Source organism: Cervus elaphus, chromosome 18 (genome assembly GCF_910594005.1).
Source record: "Cervus elaphus chromosome 18, mCerEla1.1, whole genome shotgun sequence".
NCBI classification, from domain to species: Eukaryota; Metazoa; Chordata; class Mammalia; order Artiodactyla; family Cervidae; genus Cervus; species Cervus elaphus.
Genome location: NC_057832.1, coordinates 53,557,733 through 53,577,881, shown reverse-complemented (window position 1 = coordinate 53,577,881; position 20,149 = coordinate 53,557,733). Strand labels below are relative to the sequence as shown.

The 20,149-nt window shown below is 37.4% G+C and overlaps 1 protein-coding gene and 1 non-coding gene across 5 annotated transcripts in view; both read left to right on the top strand.

Annotated features, from left to right (window-relative positions):
- Window positions 1–20,149, top strand: part of RELN (reelin) — a 527,544-nt gene that overhangs the window by 151,907 nt on the left and 355,488 nt on the right. For all 4 annotated transcript variants that reach the window (XM_043872741.1, XM_043872740.1, XM_043872739.1 and 1 more), the window contains one exon: window positions 6,024–6,159. In XM_043872741.1, the coding sequence (XP_043728676.1) occupies window positions 6,024–6,159 (136 nt within the window). The remainder of the gene's footprint in view (window positions 1–6,023; window positions 6,160–20,149) is intronic.
- Window positions 6,775–6,846, top strand: TRNAC-GCA. The gene has a single exon. It is a non-coding gene; the product is annotated as a tRNA-Cys (tRNA).

Genomic DNA, 20,149 nt, shown 5'->3' with positions numbered 1-20,149 from the left:
AAATATGTTTTTTCTTACACTTTTTATATAGATACAAGTTAATATATTTATTAAACTTCCTGACAGAATATTCTACCATACTTTTTGAAAGTGTTTGAAACAGTAAAATACTTATTTTAAAATTTTATCATTTTAATATATGAAGGTTACATTTATCACAAATCAAAAATCTCTAATCTTAATGTACTTTCCCTTTATTTCATGATATCCCATCCCCAGATGCCTTATTTCTTGAATTCCACAAAAAGCCAGAACATGCTTCTGCCCACTTTAACAATAACCATGGCAAATAACAGACTGAACAGATTGGAGTAATCCACATCTTTAATCTATAAAATACACCCAACATGAATGTGTAATTTTTCTACTACCTTAGTTAGTTTTTGGTTATAAAGCCTTCAGAGTATTTCTTGGAAGTGAATAGCCTACATTTTTATAAGGATATGTACATTTTATTTTCAAGATGGAGGAATCATAGAAATTCTAGTTAAAGCTCTGAAGACCCAAGGTATGCACATTAAAAGCATAGAAGAGTATTCCTGAGGGAAAATGGAGTTCATACAAGGTTTAGTCATAAACTTAAAATAACTGAAGACATGTCAAGGAAAAATGACATCCTGGAAGGCATAGAAATGTGTATCACTGTCTTAAAAGGTATCATGGAAGCATCTTGAGAACAATTAAAGACATTGTGAGCTTAATCTTACAGAAGTATAATGTGGATAAAGGAAATTCTTACATGGATTCCTATCCTTTAACCACAATTTTAAGAAAACAGGTGCTAGATATTTTTAAACTAGACATGCAGTGGTTTGAAGAACTTAATGAATTAAAAACATTCATGCTTTGTCAAATGAATAGTTGTTTTATAAAGTTATATTGATTATTTCTTGATACGGAAATCATAACTAGATTGTGAATATTCCTATTTTTCACATGTGTGTACGTGATATTCAAAAGGAAAATATATCCGTAATATCAGTGCTTTAAAACCTGTTAAGACAGTTACCAATCTCATAAAGCCTCACAGTTTGAAAGATATACTTTACTTTTTTGTCCAGAGTTAGATCAAGAGAGCCATACTTCATGAAGTGCTTTTTTTCTCTCATGGTACAATTCTCTTGCAAAAGAATTCCACAGAAAACAATTTTGTATGAAAGTTTGCACATAGCCACAACAATGAAAATAAAACATTGATTGCAACTACACTCTACACATATATATTTTATGTGTATATACCTCCCTGAGATTCACAGTGTAATTAAATTCTTTTATCATATATCCGATTTTCTCTTTTTCAAGTAATATTAAAATTCAGTGTATATATCCTATTATCCAGCATGCAGCAGGGGAAAACACCATCATACCTTTAAATTCATTATCAAATTCAAATTAAAGTTACCCAAGAGTAGGCTTCCAAATCACATTTATTACTTAGATGGTATATGTCTTTCATGACATGCTGCTGCTGCTGCTGCTCCTAAGTCACTTCAGTCGTGCCCGACTCTGTGCGACCCCATAGGTGGCAGCCCACCAGGCTCCATCGTCCTTGAGATTCTCCAGGCAAGAACACTGGAGTGGGTTGCCATTTCCTTCTCCAATGCATGAAAGTGAAAAGTGAAAGTGAAGTCGCTCAGTCATGTCCGACTCTTCACGACCCCATGGACTGCAGCCTACCAGGCTCCTCCATCCATGGGATTTTCCAGGCGAGAGTACTGGAGTGGGGTGCCATTGCATGAAAGCCATTAAAAAGATCACTATGGCAGATGCAGTAAATTGTGTTTCACAGAACACTGGAAGCTGATATTGCCTCCTCTCCTTCTCCTGGTTCTCATTTTATATGCCTACCTCTGCCTGTTATATCTGCCTTTGTGAGCTGTCCTCCTGTTTTTCTTCTGTTCATTTAAATTGTACTCAGAGAGCTAAGGAACTGAAAGGAGTCTTAGTGATCATGGACCAGTGGTTTATAGTCGTTGGAACTGAAGCTTGAGAGGGAGCACCCTGACCAAGGTCATGCAGCAGCAGGTGACAGAGCTAAGGGTACAGTCTTGTGCTTATGCTGTGCTGCCTCATGTGCATAAACAAATATGGGAAACCTTAGCTTTTTCCTCAAAACACAATTCCAGCCTGCCTCTTCAACAGAGCCATTTCTTTTTACTTTTTCTATCATGGTTTACTACAAGATATTGAATATAGTTTCCCATGCTCTGCAATAGAACCTTGTTGTTTAACAGTCATTTCTGACTGTGCAGCAAGGGTGCTGGTTTGCATCCAGACTGTATTGCCATTGCTATACAAACTATAGGTGAGTTTTTACCTCCATTATCTTATTCTCCTAATGGGTAAAATGGAGAAAATAACAGCTCCTACTGCATAGGATTGTTAAAAGCCTTAAACAAGTTCATGAAGTGCTTAGAATAGTGTCAGGCCATAGTAAGTGCTCAGGAAGCATTAGTTGTCCTTATAGTTGTCCACATTAATCACTCTTTCTCTTTTCTTGTATTTTTCACAAATAGCACCCAGTTAGTGCTTGCTTATTTTCTAGTTGTTTTATTTAGAATGTTAGTTTGTTCCAGTTTTCTCTTCTCAGCTGAAGTCATTTCAAGGTAGGGACAATGTCCTGTATTTCTTCTGTGTACCTAAATATTGTCTAACACAACGTTTGCTGCAACACAGGGATTTTGTAAATATTGCTTTCTTTGCTGACTCACTCAGAATGTCTGGGAACTGGTATTTATTCCATCTCTTTAGGTGATGCTGCTGTGTAGCCAAGTTGGAGAACTGCTGTGCTGAACGGTTGGATTGTAAGAATGTTGTCCTATGGAGTATTTACCCACGGCAGGGCATGAGGCAATTGCAATTCTATATCTGTCTTATAAAATTCTTTCAAATAATATGCAGTCTAGACATTGACTCACTTTCTCAGAGGAGCTTTGAGGAGTGAGGAGGTATTTGAATATGAATTCTGTTACCAAGGTTCTGAGACCCTGAAGCCTTATTTTGTTTGATTCATTTCCCTTCCCACATAACTGCGGCTGTAACTTTTGCTTTTCCTTTCTGGCCAGGCTGACTCCTGCAGATGTGTCATTTTCCACACACTGGATCCTTGCTTTATGCCTGACCAGAGAGGCACAGCAATTCCTTAGTCACAGCTACTGAGTCTCCTTCGGCACTCTATGATTTCCCTGGAAGTCTGTCATCTTCTCTAACCTTGTGGTTTCTCTGACTTGGTGACTTTCATCCTTTTGTTGCAAGATACAGCTTAAATTTATATATAAATTTACATTTATGTATTTATGTTTATATATAAATTTACATTGTATGAGAAAAAACAGCATTATTAGGATGTGTCAAAATATATACTTGTTCTTCTATTTCTTTGGCCAGTATGACCTATTCTGAACAACTTGCTATTCTAGAAGATTCTGTTTCATTAGTTGATATAACGTGTATAATTTATATTGTCTTTTATTTTTATAGTTATTTGTTTTATATTTATTTAGAAAATATTTCTTGAGTATCTGCAGTGTGTCATACATTGTGATAGTTGCTTGAAATATAAAGATTAAAGACATAGTCCCTCATAGACTCTCTGTAGAGGTAGTCAAGAGTATGATGGAGTGATGTATGGACTGTTGTGATGGCATGTAGGTAGGGCACCTATTCAAACATGGAAATACTGTACCAGATGCTACCATATGTACTGGGTAATTTAATTCTCCAAATAACTTTAGGATGGAGTGAACATGGTGTTTTCATTGTATAGACTAGAAAACTATCTCAGAGAGAAGCCGTTTACCCAGGTTCACAAAGCCAACTTATTAAATTTTTAACTGTCCACTCATGGCAATGTTTTTTTTATTAATACACTTTATTTTTAGAGCAGTTTTAGGTCACAGAAAAATTGAGTAAAAGGTACATAGATTTTCCATACACCACCCTCCTCCAGCCTTCTGGGTGTCTTGCACCGCGGTGGTATCTTTGTTACAACAGATCAACCTGCACTGACCCATCATTGTCACTCAAAGTCCATGCTTTACACTAGGTTTCATTTTTGGTGTCGTGTATTCACCATTGTATTGTTATATGGAATAGTTTCACTGGCCTAAATTCCTCTGTGCTCTGCTCATTTATATCTCACTTCTTCCCTCCCAACCCCTAGCAACCACAGTCTATAATTTTGCCTTTTCCAAAATGTCACATGGTTGGAATCATACAGCATGCAGTTCTTTCATATTGGCTTCTTTCATTTAATAATATGTACTTATTTATTCAAGAAGGGCATGGCAATGCCCTCCAGTAATTCTTGCCTGGAGAATCCCATGGATAGAGGAGCCTGGCGGGCTATAGTCCATATGGTTGCAAAGAGTTGGACACAACTGAAGTGACTTGGCACAGCACAGGACAGCACAACACTTATTCAGGTTTTTTCATGGCTTGATAGCTCATTCCCTTTCAGCTCTGAATAATATTCCACTGTTTGGATGTACCACACTTTATTTACCCGTTCACTTAGTAAAGGATGTCTTGGTTGCTTCCAAGTTTTGACAGTTATGAATAAAACTGCTATACACATCTATGTGCCGGTTTCTGAGTGGACATAAATTTCCAGTGTATTTGAGTGAATACCAAGGAGTGTGATTTCTGGATTATATGGTTAGAGTATGTCTATTTTTGTAAGAAAATGCCAAACTATCTTCCAAAGTGGCTATACCATTTTGTATTCTCACTGGCAATGAATAAGAATTCCTGTAGCTCCATATCCTCACTAGCATTTAGGACTGTCATTGTTTTGGACTTTGGTCAAATATTAGGTGTGTAGTGGCATTTCATTGTTTTAATTTGTAGTTCTCTAATGACATATGATATTGAACATCTTTTCATATGCCTACTTGCCATCTGTATAACTTTTTTGCCTGTTTTTAAAAATCAACTTCATTTTCTTAGTGTTGAGTTGCCTATTAATATTTTATTAATAGGTAAACATGAGAAGATCATCTTATTACAAAGGAGAAAAAGCGTCTCCTGGTAATTCAGCTGGGAGCTGACCTGGTGCTCAACTGTGCCATGATGCTCTCGTGTTGAAAATGAGCAGTTTCATAGGTTATCTACTCTGAGACAGAGTAGATGTGGTTTGAGACAAAAACAAGACCACTTTTTAATCATGCCTCAATGCAGACAAAAGCAAGGACACAGTACAAACCAAAAGCATGACCAACATTCCCTCTCCTTGCTAATGTGATTGCTGCTGCTGTTATCAACCTCAACTTTAGCTCTTCTCTATTCCTCATGTCTCATAGATACAAATTAAGATACTCAGTGATAAAATTGCTCCTACTTTCTAATAGTACCAAGATTGGAATCAAAACCACCTTTCCCTGGAACCTCCCCAACAAGACTGAGGGGGTTTCCAGGATGCAGGACTTTCAGTACTATAATCAGGAAATAATCTAACACAAACCCAGATATTTTAACAAGCTCCTGCTAACATCCTCCTACTGAGATACCTCCAGTTTCTCAGTAATGTTTGGTGTCCCTTGCTGCAAACACTTCCAATAAATCCAAACTTGTTTCACTGCAGGTGTGGTCCTGGTGGTCTTTGGTGATGGGTAAAGACCAATCAACAAAATCAAAATTAAGCAAGTATTATAACAATTAGTTTAGTAGATTGCTGCTTAACAATAATGTTTTAAATGATTAATTTCCTTCTGACAATAGAAAATAGAAAGCCTCACAACTTAAGGGGAAGCCAGACAGCATGTTGAATCTTAACATAAAAGAAAAATGTCCAAGGGGAATGGGGGGAGGGGGAGGAGAGGGAAGGGAAGGGTTTCCCCTAAAACGCATTAGTTGTATTTTTTAAGATAGTGTAACTTGCTTACATTTCTTACGTGACATTAACAATAAAAGGCTGTTTTAATATTAAAAAAAAGGAAAATGTCCAGAAAATATTGTCATGCCATCATATGAAGGACTTTGTTTTGTTGTTTTTATAACAACACCCTTTCCTTTCTGTTTGTCAGGTATCATGTCTGACCACCAGTTTGGTAACCAGTTTATGTGCAGTGTGGTGGCCTCTCATGTGAGTCATCTGCCCACAACCAACCTCAGCTTCGTCTGGATTGCACCACCTGCTGGTACAGGCTGTGTGAATTTCATGTAAGTACCCAAAGTGTCTGTGACTGGTACAGAAGGCAAATGTGTTATCAAACCAAACTTGGATCTACCCGCCTGTATACAGTAAAATCAGTGAATTGACAGCATCTTGTGATGAAAGGAAGTACAATGTTTATTGCAAGGCACCAAGGAAGGAGTCCAGGTAGCTAGTGCTCAAGAGACCTGAACTCTCCAATGATTTTTAGGAAAAGGTTTTTAAAGACAGGATGAGAGAGAAGATTGCAGGGTATGTGATCAGTTTGTGGACATTCTTCTGATTGGTTGATGGTAAGACAATCAGAAGTCAGTATCATCAACCTTCTGCTTCCAACCAGTCTGGAGTCAAGATGCTTGTGGCACATACAGTTAAGTTCTACCTGGTGGGGGTTTCAATATCTGCAAAGTAGCTCAAAGGCTATGATTCACAATATTACCTCTTGAGGAGGAACTCAAAGTCCTTGAATTTTTTTAATAGCTAAACTATTATTATTTTGCCTTGCTTGACTGTTTTCCTTTGTTTCTGCATTTTCTTCTCCAATTAAATTTATGCTTTGGCACTTGGGGAAGGCCTGAGAGGCTAAAGTTTTTCTACAACTAACAGGCAAGCATGCATAGGCTTCCCTAGTAGCTCAAATGGTAAAGTGTCTGCCTGCAATGCAGGAGACCCAGGTTCAATCCCTGGGTGGGGAAGATCCTCTGGAGAAGGAAATGGCAACCCACTCCAGTATTCTTGCCTGGAGAATTCCATGGACAGAGGAACCTGGTGGGTTACAGTCCATGGAGTCACAGAGAGTCGGACCCGACTGAGCAACTAACACACACACACACACACACAAGAGGCAGGCGTAGAACATGCAGTGGTCTGTTTGCAAAGACCCCGTAGAGTCCTGCTCAGTTACATAACCTCTCTGAGGTTATGTATATACTAACTATTTAAAGGTATTATTTTAGCAAATTTAACCTTAATTAAGGCCACTCATTTTTGGTGTCAAAAAAGGCCAAAATTGCAACAACAAAAAAATTCAATAAGATAAAAGTATGTGAAGAAATGAAGAAAATAGGGAAATGATTTTCAGAAAATAAGATGAAAACAGATACAAAAAAATGCTATGAGGGTCCATACACAGTTTAGAAGAAGACCAGAGATTTAGAGATTCAGCTTTTAGCTAAACCTAGCCACAAGTGCCAAGAGGAAAACATAAACAGTTAGCTGACTCAGGGTGGTAAGAAGTCAGAACTCTATAGAAACTTACTGAATCTCTCCTGTGCTCATCAGGAGGAAACAGGGAAGGGTAGTAAGCCGTGTCCCAGTAGCATCCTTAGATAAACATTGCACTATGGTTCAGAGTCTGTGACTTGTGACATCTCTCAATGCAGACTATTCCCCTACTCCTGCCACACGATCATCACTCCTTATCTTTCTTACTTATCTCTTTTTTAATCCCATTGTATTTTTTCAATTCTAATACATGATATACTTCATTTATTTATGTATGTTATTTATTGTCTGACTGTTCCTGCTGAAATGCAGGTTCCTTGAAGGTAAGAATGGTTTTCTGTTGTGTTTACTGATTCACCCCAGTTGTCTAATACAGTTCCTGCACATACTGGAAGCACTACCTAAATATTTGTTGAATAGATGAGTAGGCCAATGGAATAAGTTCTGAAACAGCTAGCTATTCTATGGGCAGTCAGGTGAAACAGGGCTAGAATTCATCTTGAATACTGTTCTATGCCAGCCTTCTCCTCAGACAGCAAGATCCTGTAAAACCTGAATACTCCAAAATTTACCACTGTCTTTTCTTCTCCCTCAGTAATATACAGTTCATTGTCAAGGGTGCATGTCACATCACTGATTATATATTCTCTCTGCCTATCCTCTAGGTTACTCAGGCTGCAAACATCAGATTCATCCACCCGGCTGGTTGACATTTAATCCCATCATTTTCTCGCTCAGGAAGTTTTTCACCCTTGAACCCTTTCTTTCCAGTACCTCTTGCTAAGGTGCTTGCAGTAGCTTCCTAACTGGTTTACCTCCAGCCTGTTTCTCATCCAGTCTGTCTCACAGTTAATCTTCCTAAGGCACAAAGTGTGATTGCTCAAAGCTTGGATAGCCTAAGACTTTCTTCTAAAGGCCAGCTTTTTGGAGTGGGCTTGAGGGCGCTTCCAAATCTTGCGGTTTATCAACTTCTCTCTTGTCTCCCATTACCTCTGCCTCCTGATGGTCACAAATGGCAGCACGTCCCACAATTCCCTAAACATTCCCTGACTTCTTCTCTTTCTCCATGCTTTTCCCTTAGCTTGGAATGCTTATTCTCTCAAATTCAATTGTTAAGTTCTTACTCATTCCTCAAGCTGCCATTCTTAACTAAAAATCTTTTATAAAGCTTTCTGAGATATCAGCAACAGAAGTGATGTGTATTGTCACATTTTGCTTATAACTCTGTTAGGCGTGTGTGCTAAGTCACTTCAGTCATGTCTGACTCTTTGAGACCCTATGGACCATAACCAGCCAAGCTCCTCTGTCCATATGATTCTCTTGGCAAGAATACTGGAGTGGATTGCCATGCCCTTCCCCAGGGGATCTTTCTGACCCAAGGATTGAACTTAATGTTTCTTGCATCTCCTGCATTGGCAGGTGGGTTCTTTACCATTAATGCCACCTGGGAAGCCCAACTCTGTTATAATGTTGACTATATTTTACTATTTACTTGTATTTGATTTAAATTCTTGCTTTTTCTATTAGATTAGATTGGAAAAGGACAAATTCTTATTTCTTCATGATTCCTCCACAGTTGGTTCAAGGACTTATATACACAGGAATCACAGAAAATATCCTTTGAATTCTGCATCCTGGGAGACTGGGGGAGGGGTATTCTAGGACCTTCCACATGTTCTCAAGTCACTTATATTAAACAGCATGGTAGAGTGGACCCTCTATATCTATGGTTTGTGCATCCAGAGATTCAACCCACCTTGTAAGCAAAATCCAGGGATATGGAGTGCCAACACTGTATCTGTTGTACAATGTTGTCTATTTCTTTAGTTTAATAGTAATCTCTGACTCTCTTTTGGCACACTTTGTCTTACTTATGTTGGCATTTATAACTTAAATTCTTGTCATTCACAAGCTCTTCATTTAAAGCAAGAATTACGTTTTTTGAAAAAACACAAAGTAAATCTATGCCAGCTGTGCAGAATTGCCTATTTCCAAATAGATACAGTTTTTAGTTTAGTCTGTTTTAAAATGATATTTGATGGTTTGTGGCATCACTGTTCCTGGGATATCAAATTGTATTCTGTTAGAAATAATGTATTGTATGTCAGCTCCAAACAATATTTTATTAGCATTTGGTAAAAAAATACAATTTGGTAATAAGTAATTTTTACTGATTACGAAGTATACACACCCTCACTTGTATTTCCTAATAAAATTTTGATGATGCACTTTGCACCTTTTAACTTTCTTAATAAATGTTTAAGTCTATGCTTATTGTAAGCAATGATTATGGTGAATGTCACATAGAGTAGCTGCCTCCTGTGTGGGCAAGATGTTTTTATTGATCTCTTTTCCTAATTAGCTTGTAAGAGAGTATAGGGAAACTGAAGATTAAACATGAACTACCGAACAATTCATTTGAAATTTTCTGAGCTAAAGTCTTACAATTTCTTGCCTTTGTTTCTTACTGTGGTATTTATTACATGTTGAGTAGAGCTATATGTAAGGATCAGTATCTGTAATTAGTATGTGGCCAGCAATACTTGAAGAAGATTTCTAGTGTTCAATGTTAGTTTAAACATTACACACACAAAAAACACCCACAAAATCCTATGGCATTTGAAACATAAATATACTTTGATTCTGTCTTTTCTGACTAACCCCAAAAATTAAAGCTTTTACTTTTTAAGGTAGGGAAAATTACTTTTAGGAAATTAAACTTCAACCATACTTACATGCTTTTGTAATGAACTTTGTATGAGGTTTTCATATCATTAGTTAATTCATTGTTGTTATTGTTGTTCAGTTGCTCAGACATGTCTGACTCTTTGCAACCCCATGGACTGCAGCATGCCAGACTTCCCGGTGCTTCACTATTTCCTGGAGTTTGCTCAAACTCATGTCCATTGAGTCAATGATGCTATCCAACCATCTTATCCTCTTTCTCCTCCTTCGCCTCCTGCCCTCAATCTTTCCCAACATCAGGGTCGTTTCCAGTGAGTCGTCTCTTCACATCAGGTGGCCCAAGAATTGGAGCTTCAACTTCAGTATCAGTCCTTCCAGTGAATATTCAGGACTGACTTCTTTCAGGACTGACTGGTTTGATCTCCTTGCAGTCCAAGTGACTCTCAATGGTGTTCTCCAGCACCACAGTTTGAAAACATCAGTTCTTTGGTGCTCAGCTTTCTTTATGGTCCAGCTCTCACATCTATATATGACTAGTGGGAAAAAACATAGCTTTGACTAGATGGACCTTTGTCAGCAAAGCCTTTTAATATGCTGTCTAGGTTTGTCATACCTTTTCTTCCAAGGAGCAAGCATCTTTTAATTTCATGACTTTAGTCACTGTCCCCAGTGATTTTGGAGCCAAAGAAAATAAAGTCTGTCACCTTTTTCATTTTTTCCCTGTCTATTTGCCATGAAGTGATGGGACGGGATCCCATGATCTTAGTTTTTTGAATGTTGAGTATTAAGCCAGCTTTTTTCACTCTTCTTTCACCTTCATCAAGAGACTCTTTAGTTCCTCTTAGTTTGTTAATTCATGTCATAATTTAATTTTTCACATGTGTGTTTTCTTTTTTAACTGGGCTTGAAATCCTCTAAGGTCAGGTACTGTATTAGGTATTTTTATGTAACTAATAGTTCTTAATACCAAACTATAGACAATAGAAGGCCCTCAATAAGTTTTTTCTTGCTTTATTTTTTATTTTATTTCATTTCTTGAGGTATAGTTGACTTACAGCATCATGTTAGTTTCAAGTGTATGGTACAGTCATTCATGTATATATGCACATACATGCATATATGTATTCCTTTTTAGATTCTCTTCCCTTAGAGGTTATTACAAAATATTAAGTATAGTCAGTAAATATTTCTTAATAGCTAATAATGACATATTTAATTGATTCTAAAATACAGAAGTTTTTTTTTCTTTACATTTTCAAATCTCTTAAGTTGCATCTTACACCTTCCCTGGTGACTCAGCAGTAAAGAATCCACATGGATTTGATCCCTGTGTTGGGAACATCCTCTGGAGAAGAAAATGGAAACTCCCTCCAGTATTCTCGCCTGGAAAATCCATGGACAGAGGAACCTGGCAGGCTACAGTCCATGGCATTGCAAAGAGTCAAACACAATTGAGCGACTGAGCACATGCACACATTATGACTGATGGTCTTGGATTTGAAGAAATCCAGCAACTAGTATTTATCATTTACCATGTATGTGGTCTGTCTAGAGTGCGCAGTTGAATCGACACTGCACCCAATTCTGCAACCTCATATTAGTATTGCCAGTGTATGGTCCAAACTCTGTGATTTTAAAACCCAATTATCTATTTGAACCCTTTTTCAAAGAATCTCATAGTAAGAACTATGGACTATTTGAACTGAAATGCTAAACCATTATATAACATGCTATGTGTGCCATTTCCAGAGAAGAGTAAGTGGCACTCTGTCTGAATAAGCCATGTTTTATTGATAAACCACTTAGCAACATAATCATTCGTACTGTGTTTTTACTGCCTTTCTCATTAAAAATAATCAAGTGAGAGACCGAGAGAAAAGAATGGCCTAAGGATAAAGTTACTAGCTGTACTGGTACAAATATATCAAAGGGCTCAGTAACTAAAATTATTCTGTCCTTAGCTTTATGACACCAATTGATAACATTTACATCTTAAATGATAGTTTCATCCAGAGATCTGCTAAGCGTGCAGTTCTTAGGATAATACAGTTTGTCTTCACTTTTGTATTTGATTAATCTTTAGTGACTAGTAAGCTCAAACTTATCGCAAGTTTTTGGATGTAAATTTAAGATTTTTTTCCAAGGGTGAGGAGGTGGTATAGAAAGAGGGAGGAGGAGAGGAAGAAGGGGGTTAAGGCGGGGAAGGAGGAGGTGAAAAGGTAGAAAAAAGGACAAGGGAAGGAGGGAAGAAAGGATGGAAGGAAAGAAAGAAAACTCCAGGGCATGTAACTCTAACAGTTAGAAACTAACAAGGAAGTAGAGTTGTAAAATAACAACTGCAAAATTAATTAATATTTTGAAAATTTACAACATACCAGTCACTATTCTAAGTAGTTTGCATCTTGTAATCCATTATATCCTCACAGTAATCCTGTGAAGCAGATGCTATTATTACCTCAGTTTACAGATGAGTAGATTGAAGTACAGGCCTTCCCTGGTGGCTCAGTGGTAAAGAATCCACCTGCAGTGCAGGAGATGCAGGAGACGCTGGTTGGATCCCTGGGTTGGGAAGATCCCCTAGAGGAAAACATGGCAACCAACTCCAGTATTCTTGCCTGGAGAATCCCACGGTCAGAGAAAGCTGACAGGCTAGAGAAAATACAGTCGCACAGAGTCGGACATGACTGAAGTGACTTAGCATGCACACAGATTGAAGTACAGAGATGTTAGATAACTTGCTTAACATAACTCAGTGATTGACACAACCTGGATTCAGAAGACAATCCAGTTTCAAGCAAGTGATTTTTGCCACTTTACTACATTTGCCTCTAAAATCATCACTTACCTGTTTTATATGATAAAATGCCTATGGTATTGATATGATGAAAACTAGAGTTTTTAATGAAATATTAGACAAGCACTGATTTAGACTTCTGAAATGTGGCTGATTAATATGTCAAACATGGGCCTGATCTTGATATGTATGATATAGGTTCATTCTTTGGATGCTGATTATATCCCACCCATTGTCACAAAAGGAATCACATATAGGGAGAGAATGTGTGAATTAAAGGCAAAATTGAACACCATTAGATTTAACTGCTTGGACAGATGCTAGCGTAATATTAGAATAAAAATGGAACATGAAAGAAGATCAGATTTGTGTCTAAATTAATACTGATTTAACCTTAAATGAACTCACTACAAACAGCAAACTTTATACTGAGAACAGTATAAAGCAAGCAGTGTTCTGTTTAAGATACTGAAGCAACAACAAAGAATTGAACTTAAGGGCCCAAAGAAGTACAGAGGTGGACCATATTTGAACATTTGATATTTTAAAGGAAGATTCTCCTAGAGGGACCTTAAAATTACACTAAACAAGAAGACAAAAAAAATCATTAAAAAAAATTGAAGACAGTATAACTTTCTGAACTCTGAACATACTCAAAGTGATACAGATGCAGACATTTGAAATTCTGCCTTGAGTATATCTCTGGTGCCTTTAATTTTTGATGAGTGCCATTCTAGTCTGTATGGAGGATTCCTCATGAAAGATAGTATGGTTGCCCATTTATTTCCATCAATCAGAAGAAAACATTGGAGATGTTTGCCTTGTTACTTAAATGTTTGAAATAAGATCAGGAACTCCCCCACAGGTACGTTTATGGGGAGTGCCTTCATACCTATGGATAAGGACACTAACAGTTGATGTATACAGATTTCATTTTACTTTGTATTAAAAAATTTTTTTAACTGGAAGATAATTGCTTTACAAAGTTGCATTGGTTTCTGCTGACAGCAGCACACATCAGCCATAAGAGTGTGTGTGTGTGTATCTCCCTTTCCTCTGGAGCCTCCCTCTCACCTCCACATACCACCCCGCTGGGTCCTCTCTCCCCTCTAGCTCCTCCCTCTCACCCCCACATACCACCCCTCTGGGTCCTCTCTCCCCTCTAGCTCCTCCCTCTCACCCCCACATACCACCCCTCTGGGTCCTCTCTCCCTCTAGCTCCTCCCTCTCACCCCCACATACCACCCCTCTGGGTCCTCTCTCCCCTCTAGCTCCTCCCTCTCACCCCCACATACCACCCCTCTGGGTCCTCTCTCCCCTCTAGCTCCTCCCTCTCACTCCCCAATCCCACCCCTCTAGGTCGTCACAGAGCACCAGGCTAGGCTTCCTGAGTTACATAGCAGTTTCCCATTATCTGTCTAATTTGCACACTGTAGTGTATATATGTCAATGCTGCTCTCTCAGTTCATCCCACACTCTCTTTCCCCTGCTGTGTCAACAAGTCCATCCTCTACATCTGTGTATCTATTCCTGTCATGCAAATAGGTTCATCAGTACCATTTTTCGATTCCATATAATGTGTCAATATATATTTGTTTTTCTCTCTCTGAATTGCTTCACTCTATATACAGGCTCTAGGTTCATCTACCTCAGTTTGACGGACTCACATTCATTCCTTTATATGGATGAGTAATATTCCACTGTATATATGTATCACAGCTTTTTTATGCATTCATCTATTGATGGACATCTAAGTTGCTTCCACGTCCTGGCTATTGTAAATAGTACTGCAGTGAACGATAGGGGACGTATATCTTTTTGAATTATGATTTTTCAGGGTTTATGGCCAGTAGTGAGATTGCCGGGTCACATGGTAGTTTTAGTCCTAGTTTGTTTAAGAAATATGCATGCTGTTGTCCAATGTGCCTGTATCAATTTACATTCCCACCAGTAGTGCAAGAGGGTTCCCTTTTTTCCACATCCTCTCCAGAATTTATTGTTTGCAGATTTTTGGTGATGGCCATTCTGACAAGTGTGAGGTGGTATCTCATAGTTTTGATTTGCATTTCTCTAATAATAAGCATTGTTGAGCATCTTTTCATGTATTTGTTGGCCATCTATATGTCTTCTTTGGAGAAATGTTTGTTATCTTGGTTATACATAGATTGGGCTTCCCAGGTGGCTCAGTGGGTGAAGAATCTGCCTGCAGTGCAGAAGATACAAGAGACATGGGTTAGATCCCTGGTTCAGGAAGATCCACTGGAGAAGGATATGGCAACCCACTCCAGTATTCTTGCCTGGAGAATCCCATAGATGGAGGAGCCTGGTGGGTTCCAGTCCACAGAGTTGCAAAGAGTCAGACATGACTGAGCACACGCATGCATACATAGCTTATTGCAAAAATAAATTACTTCTCATGTTAGGCCAAAATGATTATATCCACACTGTTTGATAAAACCAGATATGCTATTTTACTAGGGAGTAATTTCATCTGTTTCCTAAGTTACAAGTCTGTTAATTTTTTCCTGTTGATCCAGTTTTCTTTTTTTTTAAACAGACATTCCCCAACTTGAGACAGATATTTCAAAAACATACCTTTGAATGATAGGATAAATATATATGTATATATCTGCACTTAAAAGTAAGTGGCTAGAAGCCTAACTGATACTTCTCATTTTCTCACTGGCCTGTTTTTCATCAAAGTCAAATAGCCAATTAGACTTGAACAAGGAGATAGTCAAAGTTCAGGGACTAACGTGTGTTCTTATTTATCAGCATTTTGTCAAATGAGGTCAAGATGCTTCCTGGGGATTTAATCCTTAGTTTTAAGGAGTATGGTAAAATCTTGAGACAAAATATGATCACTAATCACCAGGAAGGTGTAAGAAATTATTTTTATTACAGTAATTACACAGCATATTTTTTTTAAAAAAATTAACAGATATTCAAAAGGCAAACTATTTCCTTCCATTTTTCCTGTCTCTTTTATCACTTTCTGTGTCTCCTTGTAAAAAACTACCATGTAAATGGCACTGGTTATATTAGGGAAAGCTACCGGAATCTCAGTGTGACACTTTTCTTTGCATCAAAACGTTAAGACCATCAGAGAAGTAGAACTGCTTTATAGTGAGAAAAATTGTCCACTTCAGAAATGAAGTATTTTTAATTCGGGTCCAAAGATGGACCTATATCTATGAAATTCTATCCCACAGTAAATAGTTGTTGGTGATTTTTTTAATGTTCTTTTTTCTTTTTATGTAGAAATAGTAGTTTCTCCTAATGTTAAGTCTTAAAACTCTATGGCAAACCCATCCTTTTCTTCTTCCCTTCCATTCCTTTAATGTAATTGTCACTTGTGGAGGGCACTTAAGTAAATAGACTAATTCAATGGAATCCTTGAAAGTGAAAGAGAAAGTTAGTCACTCAGTCATGTCGGACTCTTTGCAGACCCCATGGACTATACAGTCCATGGAATTCTCTAGGCTAGAATACTGGAGTGGGTAGCCTTTCCCTTCTCCAGGGGATCTTCCCTACCCAGGGATCGAACTGAGATGCTCCTTATTACAAGCCCTTGTGGTTTAGATGGGATTACTACTCTATTTTGTGCTTCTTACTTGAAAACACACGTAACTCTTATGAAAGCAGAAGGACCCAAATCAGTAAATCTAAAAGCTTTACGTATTACATTTATCAGCAGTTCTCCATACCTGATAGAAATTTTCTAATGAGATGTGGGCAGAGATTTGAGTTATTTCTGTTAGTAGAATTCAGTGGAACCAGATTTAGAAGGCAAAAATGTGAAATTACTTCTTTTTCTTTAAACTGACTACACAGTCAATAAAAGTGATGACAAAAATGTCTGGGAAACAGGTAAATAAGCTTTTCTCATGGCAACAGCAATTCCACAGTTTGCCAACATAATCACTGGGTTAATATATACTAGCAAGAGGATTTTGCTTAATTCTGCTTTAAGATCTTTAAATATTAAGACATTATTACAAATATGAAATAAAATTTTGATTTCTTCTTCCAGATAAAAATTTTTCAAAGAACTTGTCCTCTCTGACTTATTTGGACATACTGTGTGTATATATTTATATACAGATATCTATATGTGTGTATCTGTGTATATGTATGTGTATATATATATGTACACATGAGTACATGCATATATACATATATATACACATGCATATATACACACATATTAAAATTTATTTAAAATTGTGCTTTCTAACATGGTAGCTATATGTGATTATTTAAATTTAAATGATTAAAGTCAAATAAAACTAAATAATCAGTTCTTCATTTGCACTAGCCACATTTCAAGTTCTCATTAGCCATAAATGTCTAGTGACTATTATATTGGACAGCACATCTAGCACATTTCCATCATTTTAGAAAGTTCGGTGTGCAATACTGATTTAGAGGATTGAATGAATTATTTTTTCCTCTAATGTTACCTTAACATTTACAGAATGTAAATAACCATATACTTCAAAGGACATTGATTTTGGAGTTGTACTGTGAACTTGAATTATCATAACTGCTAACCTGGACAAGTAGGGAAGTTTTATGTAAAAAACTGATTACCAAACTCTTCATTTTAATTTTGTTTGTCAGTGCAGCAATTACTATGGTCCTTAACTTTTTGGGCAGTGCTAGGCCAAGTGTGACAGGTGAGGATTCCCTCTGGCTTCCTTCCCACACAGTGCTCAGGACTCAGAGCTGCCCTTTGGCTACCCTGGGCTCTCCATGCCCCCAGTTCTGAGCCTCAACCCCTGCTTTGACCCTGCCAATCCCTCATTTCCCCCCCATCCCCTGCCACATGTTTTAAGTTCTGGGTCTTTTCAAGTATGCCCTTGTGACATGAAAATTTACTACCATGTACCTAACATTTAAAATTAACTGATCTGCACCAGCCCAGGTTGGATGCATGAGACAAGTGCTCGGGCCTGGTGCACCGGGAAGACCCAGAGGGATCGGGTGGAGAGGGAGGTGGAACGGGGGATCGGGATGGGGAATACATGTAAATCCGTGGCTGATTCATGTCAATGTATGACAAAAACCACTACAATATTGTAAAGTAATTAGCCTCCAACTAATAAAAAAAAAAAAAGGGAAAAAAATAAATAAAATTAACTGATCTGAAAGGCTAATCATCATTAATAGGAAAGTGAGTGATAATGAAATTTGGAATACCATGTGATGATGATGGTGATAATGATAAGAAAGAAAGAAAGAAAGGAAGTGAAGTCACTCAGTCATGTCTGACTCTTTGCGACTCCATGAACTGTAACCTACCTGGCTTCTCTGTCCATGGGATTTTCCAGGAAAGAGTACTGGAGTGGGTTGCCATTTCCTTCTCCAGGTGATAATGATAGTAGTAGTCAAAATAGCAACTTCCAATTGGTGAGCACCCGTGTACCAGGCAAACTACTAAATTCCTCTCCTCGAACCACCTACTGAAGGAAGAGCTCAAAGAGCTCAGAGACAGGTTGGTTTTGACCTAAAGCACGTCCTTTTAACTACCACCCTGTATACCACTCTGTCACTTTTTCACTTTCACTTTCAAAACATGCCCTTTTAACTACTATCCTGTATACCACTCTATGTCACTTTTAAAATATTAATTATGAAAGACAGTATAACAACTTGGAAAATGCTTAGAATATTAAGTGACAAAAGCAAAAAATTATTTCAAACACATTAAAATTATGTTTTCAGAGGACTTCTGGCATCATGGAAGCCTGAGTTGGCACAGGAAAAACTTCTTACACTGAAATTGCATAGAAACTTTGACTGAAATGATTAAAATATATAAAAAACTGATTTGAGAGAGAAAAAAAAAACATAATTCTGGGAAAAATGGGAGCTATCAAAACTGGATCAGAAAGTAGGAACTGACATTTTGGTAGCCTATGGGTATTTTTAATCTGGGTTTAGGTCCTAGGCCTAGAATTCTGAGTGGCACCTGTAGGTACAGTCATGATATAGGGGAAGACAGGAATCAGGACCTGAGCTTCCTGCACGAAGCTTAGATCTTCAAAGTATTATTCAGCTCTGCCTGGGAAAACAGCAAAGAAGCTTGTTATTTGACTGAAGCCTTTGGTAAAAATAAGTCACTTAACGAGAAACAAAAACTCTCAGCATGTGAGAAGTCTAGTTTTACATTATTCTCCTGGTATGGAACACCAAGGTAAGAAATTGGCATCTTGTAGAAGCTTTAGAAGGGGAAGTAGAAAGAATAAAAACAGGCATATTTCAAGAGATCATGGAGGAGAATTTTCTGGAATTAAGGAAGACAGGAGTCTTTTCTATTTAATCAAAATAAATAAAATAAATTAGCACTGATATAGATCATAGTGAATCTTCAGAAGGTCAAAGACATAGAAAATCTCAAAGACAAACAAACAGAAAAAGGCAGATAACCTGTAATTTTAGTCTAGCAGTGCTTTTCTCATAAGCAACAATAGCTGACCAGTGAAACAGTATCTTCAAAGTGGGGAAGGAAAATAGTTGTCTTCCCAGAATTCTATACCTTGATGAAGTATCAGTCATTATGAAAACATTAAAAAAAAATACAAGTTTTAATTGTTTTTCCCACACAGAGATAATTTTAAAGCAAGTTTTTAAGGAATGTGCTTTAGAAAAAAAGAAAACAAACTCAAAAGACATAGGATGCATGAAATTATAGTGTAATACAATAATAATTATGAGTAAGAATGTTAGAAATTCTAAATGAACGTTGAAGATACAAGTAAATGTATATGTATACTATAAACCAATAGTTATTTTAGGATAAAGTTTAAAGACAAAGAATAATCAAAATACTAAGCAACATCAATGTGTAAGAAAAATCAGTATTAAAATTTTCTAAGGTCCTCCAATTGTTCTGGAAGAAGATTATAGGCTTAGTTAGGAATGATTTTTGAAAACATAAATGTATAGATCAGAAATAAGTGCATAACTTCCAAAATAGGGGGTGGGATGGGGAAAAGAATGAAATAAAATTTGATCCACCAAAGCTAGTAGAGGTGATGGAATTCCAGTTTAGCTATTTCAAATCCTGAAAGATGATGCTGTGAAAGTGCTGCACTCAATATGCCAGCAAATTTGGAATACTTAGCAATGGCCACAGGACTGGAAAAGGTCAGTTTTAATTCCAATCCCAAAGAAAGGCAATGCCAAAGAATGCTCATACTACCACACAATTGCACTCATCTCACATGCTAGCAAAGTAATGCTCAAAATTTTCCAAGTGACACTTCAATGATATAAGAACTGAAAACTGC